General features: G+C 55.5%; 2 protein-coding genes across 2 annotated transcripts; one reads left to right on the forward strand and one right to left on the reverse strand.

Annotated features, from left to right (window-relative positions):
* Nucleotides 1-1,611: 1,611 nt before the first annotated feature.
* Nucleotides 1,612-4,473, forward strand: UCRPA7_4351 (putative wd repeat domain-containing protein; the record flags this gene model as incomplete). Its single annotated transcript, XM_007916911.1, has 1 exon — nucleotides 1,612-4,473. One exon carries the CDS (start codon nucleotides 1,612-1,614, stop codon nucleotides 4,471-4,473), a length of 2,862 nt encoding a protein of 953 aa, XP_007915102.1.
* A 798-nt stretch (nucleotides 4,474-5,271) lies between these two features.
* UCRPA7_4352 (putative thioredoxin-like protein) lies at nucleotides 5,272-5,869 on the reverse strand (the record flags this gene model as incomplete). Its single annotated transcript, XM_007916923.1, has 2 exons — nucleotides 5,272-5,307; nucleotides 5,363-5,869. 2 exons carry the CDS (start codon nucleotides 5,867-5,869, stop codon nucleotides 5,272-5,274), a joined length of 543 nt encoding a protein of 180 aa, XP_007915114.1.
* Nucleotides 5,870-7,709: the final 1,840 nt, after the last annotated feature.

Genomic DNA, 7,709 nt, shown 5'->3' on the forward strand with positions numbered 1-7,709 from the left:
ACGTTGCGATCCTGAGTTGTTTGCGCCGTGCCGTGCCGCGCGCCCTGGGCTCCTCAGCTCCTCAGCTCGTCCTCTCCTCCCTGTAGGTACGGTACTGTACCGGTGCTGGTACTGGCCTTCGCATTATACGGGCCCAACGTCAATCTGACCCGCTCGCTCGTCCATCAAGCCACCCAGGCGCCAAGCTCTTGAAATCCCCTCCTCGCGATACCTACTGTATAGGACTGTGCTGAACACTACCAGAGTATCAGAGCACTTGACCCGACCAGAGCAGACCAGAGCAGATCGGGCCCGACTCAAATTGCGAATGAGGCTCCGCCGAGGCGTCACACATGATGGGAGATGATGGCTGCCACTCTTCCGGCCCTGAACGTCTCCCAGGACAGCCAGCAGCATGACAGGTCTGACCGCCTCGCCGAGAGGATGCTGTCCACTTCCTCCTCCCCTACTACGACTACAATTACCTCGGCCCCCCATGAACCATTACCGTCTGACGCGCCACATTCACCTGCTACTGCCGCCGCCGCCGCCGCCGCCAGTCGAGACACCAAGTCAGCTACAACATCCTCGGACGCTTACGGCGGTATGTAGTTCTCATATTTGCTGTCCCACTATACATGGACCTTCTCATATCATACACGTACATCGGCACCTTCATGCCCACCCACGCACTCCCGCGGAGTACTGGCCTTCTGGCATCAGCAGTCCTCCGTTCCCGCCTCCTTCTGGGCCTAAGTCACTGCCCTGTGCCTTTCTTCCTACCATCCCGGTGGTTGAAGCTGGCTATACTGTACCCTTTCGTACTACGCCCTACACTATTCTCTTCACCGTGACGTGCTCGCTCCTCGGTAACATTCTCATAATCTGCTTGCTGACAACGGCGCCGCAACCCTAGGCACACACGCCCCCGGCGCTTCTACACCAAACAAGAGGACGCCAGCTAGGCTTGCTCGAACCGGTACGTTGATCGGCGCCTCGAAGGACAAGCTCAGGGACAAGGAGCATGCCGATGACGGCGCCAACGGTTCTCTCAGCGCTGCCCGGGCCACGCCTTCATCCGTCGCTCCTCAGCCAGTGAACACGCCGAGCAACACCGCCGTTGACCCTCTGTCGCAGGTACGTACATGCTGGTCCCATCCTGGATTGCAGGTTTCATTTGCGGGGAGATTCGAGACACAACCTACTCAACTGCTTGATATGATAATGGAGCTGCGGCGGGCATCAGATGTATTCTGGGATGGACTGTGGTTCGAAATGACGGTTACTGACGATGCTGCCTCTGACATAGCACATCTTCCGGCGCACAAACACCGACCACTCCGTATCGAAGCAAAGTCGCCTGAGGAACTCTGCTACAGCTCGCCCCGAAAGCCCCAGCCCGGCTACCGACGGCGCCCCAAATCCCAACTTGGATCTCAACTCAATACAATCCACACCTGTTGGGGATGCTGCGAAAGACAAGAAGTATGTTTGTTGTACCGGTAGAGCGTTGCTATCGAATCAAGCTGGTTCTAATCACAACCACAACCACCCACATTCCGTGAAGAGAGATTCGTGCTGACAGACCTCGTGACTACCAGGAAGGGCGTCTCGTTTCTCAGCCGCCTCAGTATGCGCGCCTCCAAAAGGCCCAAAGACGACGATATCCCCGACAGTGACTCTGAATTCAGCGGAGAGCCACGGACCGACGGTAGCAATGCGCGCGTGTTTTCGAGCATCGTCGAAGCTGGAGGCTACATACCCCACCACAAAGAGCCACCGAGGTATATTCGCATCAAGGCGCACAACAAGAGGAACCGGGAATTCAACCGCATGTTTCTGGCCCAAGAACTGGTCGGCACACACCCGAAGGCGACACAAGATGGCGTGGAGGAAAAGGGTCCTATTGTGACCGTGAGCGTTGCTGGCGCGGGAGGTCGAAGGAGGCAGCGGACCGGCGGAGCCATCTGGGCGACCGAGTTCTCTAAGGATGGGAGATATTTTGCTGCCGCTGGCAAGGACGCGGTTGTCAGGGTATGGGCCGTGATTGTCACCCAAGAGGATCGCAGAACCGAGGAAGAGGAGGAAGCGGCGAGCGGCGCGGTTGGCGAGAGGCTGTCCGCCCCGGTGTTCAAGGAGCGACCTGTTCGTGAGTTCGCGGGGCATACAGGCGAGGTTCTAGATCTGAGCTGGAGCAAAAACAACTTTCTCTTGTCCACCAGCATGGATAAGACGGTCCGGCTATGGCACGTCAGCCGCAAAGAGTGTCTTTGTACCTTCAAGCATAAGGACTTGGTCACCAAGGTTGCGTTCCATCCTACCGACGACCGTTTTTTCTTGGCTGGTAGCCTGGATACTATGCTGAGGCTATGGAGCATACCCGACAAGTCGGTTGCTTACACCGTACAATTACCAGATCTAATCACGGCTGTGGCTTTTTCACCAGACGGCAAGACGGCGATTGCGGGCGTGCTGAATGGGCTGTGCATGCTCTACGAGACGGAGGGCTTGAAGTATAGTAGTCAGATCCACGCAAAGTCGTCCCGGGGCAAGAACTCGAGAGGGTCTAAGATCACTGGCATACAGACGATGATCTTTGCACCGGGTTCAAATGCCTCCGGTGGCACTGAGACTGGTGAAGTTCGGGTACTCATATCTACAAATGACTCCCGCATACGCGTGTACAGCATGAAAGACGGCAGTCTTGAGGTCAAGTTCAAAGGCCATGAGAATACCTCCACACAGATCAGTGCAAGTTTCAGCGATGATGGAACGTACGTCATCAGCGGCAGTGAGGACCGGAAAACCTTCATCTGGAATATGAGCCCTGCAGATGCCGAAAACAAAGACAAGCAGGCATACGAAAGTTTTAACGCGCATGGGGAGATCGTCACGACGGCTGTCTTCGCCCCAACGAAGACCAGGATGCTCCTGTCCGGCTCTGGGGACCCAATCTACGACCTCTGCAACCCGCCGCCAGTCACTCTCCTGCCCACCGACGAGAGTACGGCAGTCGCATCCCAGACAGGCCTGTCGGAGCTGAGCCAGAACCATGAGCCGCTCCCAACCCCGACACTCAGCATCAAGAAACCAGAAGAGTCCCCTGGTTATATTGCGCGGTCAACGCATTATGACGGCAACATCATCGTCACAACCGATGAGCATGGGATCATTAAAATCTTCAGGCAGGACTGTGCCTTCGCCAAGAGAAGACACGAGAACTGGGAGACTGGGAGTGCCTTCTCCAAGAAGCTCGGTGCGCATGGGACCGGGCTCGTGGGACGGAGCGCAAGCATTTTGACCCGGACCAGCGCAAGCAGCGCGGCGCACTCGAGACGCGGAAGTTTGAGCCAGCCGCTACCTCCCGGTGTGCTGACTGGAGGCAACAGTGCCCACGGGAGCCCCCAGGTGAGCTCAGACATGATACTATCATGGCGGCAGAACATCGAGGGCGGCAGACCGTCGTCGCTGGTTGGTAGCATCGGAACACCAACCAGGAGTGAGCGGAGCATTTCTCCAAGCAAAAACATGCGCACCCCCGCAAGCGGGAGCAAGGGCAATCTGGCTGCTGATGCGCGAAAGCAGCAATATGCAACCGTCTCACCAAATCACGCTCGGAGCCACAATTATAACAGTAATAATCCCTCCGAGAGCATGCCGGCAAGTCCAATTAGCAGTGTGGCCAGTCCGGGATTACCACATAGGACTGATAGCCTCTCGGTAAGACTCAATCAAAACCAAGACGAATCAAGACCGTCGAAGGAAGGCGACCCGCGAGAAGAAGAGGGCGGACCGGCATCTCCGCCAATACCGAGCTTTGTGTTCCGCCCCGCCGACGAGGATGATGAGCTGCGGTTGGATGCTGCCGGGGCAAGTTACAGCTTCTGGAATCTGAACAGGTGGAGAGGCATCGCTGGGCTCAAGAGTGCCATCGGTGGCGGCACAACAAACTCTACAGGGAGCAGCTCCCATGGCCACCACACAAGGACTGCCAGCGAAGCCACGCCGTCGTCGGGGCTCGAGAAGGATCGAGACAAAGACAAGGACAAGGACAGGGCGACAAGACGTAAGAGCGTAGGTCCGACGATCAAGTCACCTCTGGCCAACTCGACATCTATCCAATTAAGCCCCACTGTTTCTCACGATGACGGGCCTAAAGGCCTTCGAAGGCAAAGCATGCCGCCGGGGACTGCAGTTCAGCGTGATTTGAGCGCCGAGGGGAACCGTCGACCGTCTCCGCTCTCTGCCGGCTCTTTGAGCGAAGAGAATGCTCGCCTAACCCCGGGCGAAAGAGACCGCTCCCCATACCTCAGGGCTGACTCAGTCGTGAGCAAACTGAGCTCAGAGCTGACGAGCGAGGACGACCGGACCGATGCCGAAGAGGGCGAGGAGATGAGGTGCTCCAAGTGCGGAAGTAAGAACTTCAAGGCGCGGCGAGTCGCTGGCCGGCAGCGATTGGCTTGCGGGCGGTGTGGCAACCTGGTCGAAGCATGACGACGGCGATGACGATGACGACGAACTATATGAGTGCCAGTGTCTCCTGAAAGGGGCTTTCCCGGCGATGGCGATGATTTGTTACAGCATTGGAAGGATAGACAGTAGCCCAGAGAGATTGTGGCGTCCGGGTAGAAGAATGTGCTGTGTTCGGCGGCTCCGGCGGGTAGTGGGCATGGGAGTGTTTGAAAGGGCTTGACTGGATGGCATCTACGTCGCATTCCACTTTATGTATGGCGTGGCGTGGCGTGGCGTGGCGTAATGATCTTCCCAAGAGAAAGCAGAGGGAGTCTTTTTGGCAACATGATACCACATTTGGAAAGAGTAGTAGGAGAAGTAGCAGCAGCAGCACCGAAGAATTAAGAAAGCAAGCATGGACTGTAATTGGAAGCCTTGTGTCATCTATCTGTGTGACTTGCACGGTGGATCAAATTGGGGCATACGGGGTCGGGCTATAATAGAGGCTGGGCAATCTACCTGTCTTGTGGCCCGGATCGTGTGTGTCTTGCTGAGTATTTGTGGTGGTATGAGTATGAGATTAAGACGGACGGGCCTCTCGTACCATCTCCGCCTAGTATCAAGTTTGATCGAGAGAGTTGTAATGAAGTTCGTAGTACAGACTTGTTTGAGCAACAGTCCCAGGTGAACGTGGCATTAAAGACACGTAGTTTAAGCGAGCTGTCCGCCCTGCCCCGATGCCAATTTGCTTGCTGTTGCGTTATAGACAAGAAACTCGTTCATGCACGATGCGATTCTCTTTTCATAGGCTTGTCTACGGAGCCTCAAGCAGCCTGTTTGTCACAGCGTGTCAGGCGTGCCATTCTGCAAGACTACCTAGAGGGAGGGGGGCTGGGTGTGGATGCGAAGGGTTCTGGCGGCAACGACTCACCACTGTGTTGGCATCGCCGGCCACCAAGGACGGTTTTGGCTGGGCGTGGGCGTCGGGGTTGACTGGCGGGGCGGCCTTGGCCAGGGCGGTGAGGGCGAGGACGACGGCGTTGAGGGCGCGGGGATCGGCGCCGCGGATCTGGGCGACCTTGGCGTCGACGAGGTGGACGCAGGGGCCGGCCGGGGTGGGGCCGTTGGCGGGGAGAGTGGCGACGGGCTCGGGGCGGCCGTCGGCGAAGAAGAGGAAGGTGGGCATGGAGGAGATGCCGTAGGACTGGGCGACGGCAGGGACGTGGTCGACGTTGATCTTGGCAAAGGCGAGGCGGCCGGGGACGCTGCTGGCAGTGGCCATCTTGGTGTAGAGAGGCGCAATGGCCTTGCAGGGAGGACACCAGTCGGCGAAGAAGTCGGCGACGACGTACGTGTTGGACGAGATGAGTGCTGAAAACTCATCTGCCGACGCGATGTGGGCGACAACGTCGACGGGGGCGGGGCCGGGGGTAGACATGTCGAGGGACAGAGATAGAGAGAGAGAGAGAGAGCAGTGAGTGGAAAAGGAGAAACTGTGGTGAGAACGGTCAATGTGCCAATGTCAATGTGTGTTTGGGTATGAATATGGGATATCTGTGTTTACATACAGTAATTGCCCAAGGGAGGCAGGTATTATTATGTGTTGGTCTGGTGTTTGGGAGAACAACACGCGTCGAGGCGCGTAAAGTGCTTTTCGCCTTACCCTTTTCTTCTCTAATATTGTTTTCCTTTCGGCGAAGGCTTGCAAGGTACTTGCCTACCTACCTTCCTCTTTAGAGACATCTATCTAACTTGTAATAAAGCAAGAGAAAAATGATGTCTCCTCTGGCCAACTGTATGCCACCAACACCAGCACAGCACGGCACTCTTCAGCACACTGTTCAGCAGCTTCCAAAGCCTTTGAATTGGCTTCTTTCTGGCCCATTTCTTCTTGGAGGAGGACAAGGCATATAACAGCTAAAGCTACCTAGCTAGCTAGTAGGGTCTCTCTGCACGTGTGCAACTGTTTGATTCATTGCTCAAGTTGCTTTGTCTAAGGAGAGATGAGATATGAAGTGAACTGACTAAGCTGAAGTGCCATCTACCTACCTAGTTAGTTAGTTACCTACCTGTCATTACAGAAAACCACCTCAGGGTGAAAGACCAGGCCTAGACTTCTATGTCCTGTGGAGTGGAGGACAGTGCCATTACCGTACGGCATAAAGTAGTAAGCTGTGCAGGACTCGGGATGATCAGACGAAAAATCTATTTACGGATTCATCTGAACTCTCCCGCACCCTCCACCCGCGAGCATATTACGAGCAGGCTGTTTGGTTGTCTAGTACATGGTGGTACATGTACAGTACCGTGATGGATGATCCCCCACCTGCGGCGCGGTTGCTGGCTGTGCTCGGCGCTTAACTGCCAAGTCGCGCTGTCGGTTACCTGGAGCTCTTAAGGTGGGTAAGTTGGTAGGCAGGTACTAACGTTATACAGTACAGTAGAGTACATGCAACAACACGATCGATGCATTCAGGGCTCCTTCCCGCATTCTACATTCTCACATATTCACATGAATACATTTGTATAACTCAGACTTATCTGCGGCCTACCTTTACGGGTTGCAAGAACGGTAGAAGATGGGACTATGGTATCAGGAAATCATTCAGTACTGTGCTGTACCGTACCTGACTTAGTCACCTTACTTACCCTTATCGATCGGAGCGGGGTGATGTGCCTGGAGAGAGCATTTGCGCCCCCAACCTGCTACCAAGGGACCTAGGGAATCTTGGGATGGTCGATGATGGGCACACCGGCATTCTTTCGTCTCCATCTTCCATCGTGCAGTGCCACTACATCCCTGAGAGAAGTATGTAGTGACCAAAGGCAGGGGGTTAGACACGGCAAGGTACTACTAGTACATCACAGTACATCGAATAAACATGGACCTGTCTTCTCCACCACCACCACCACCACCATCACAGACAACAACATCTACACGCCGCCTGCTGCCTCGACTCTCGAAACCGCGAATCACAGCCTTCAGACAAGCGACCTGCCTTAGTGCTGTCACCCAACCCAAGTCAACCCAACCCATCCCATCCCATCCCATCCCATCCTTCCGCTTTCGGCCCTTGAAACTTGCGGCTCTTCTGTCTTGGCTTGTGTGACCCTCCGTCCATCCAACCCATCCCATCCTCGACCAGAGTACCCATTCTGCCCTGATCAAGGTACTTCTCCCTGCTGACTGCTGTGTCTGACGACACGATGGCATGCACGTTACCGCTACCAACGAAGATGCACTCATGCATGCAGACCATACATACATACATACATAC

This window comes from Phaeoacremonium minimum, assembly GCF_000392275.1.
Source record: "Phaeoacremonium minimum UCRPA7 unplaced genomic scaffold PA7_03_scaffold_334, whole genome shotgun sequence".
Taxonomy (NCBI): Eukaryota; Fungi; Ascomycota; class Sordariomycetes; order Togniniales; family Togniniaceae; genus Phaeoacremonium; species Phaeoacremonium minimum.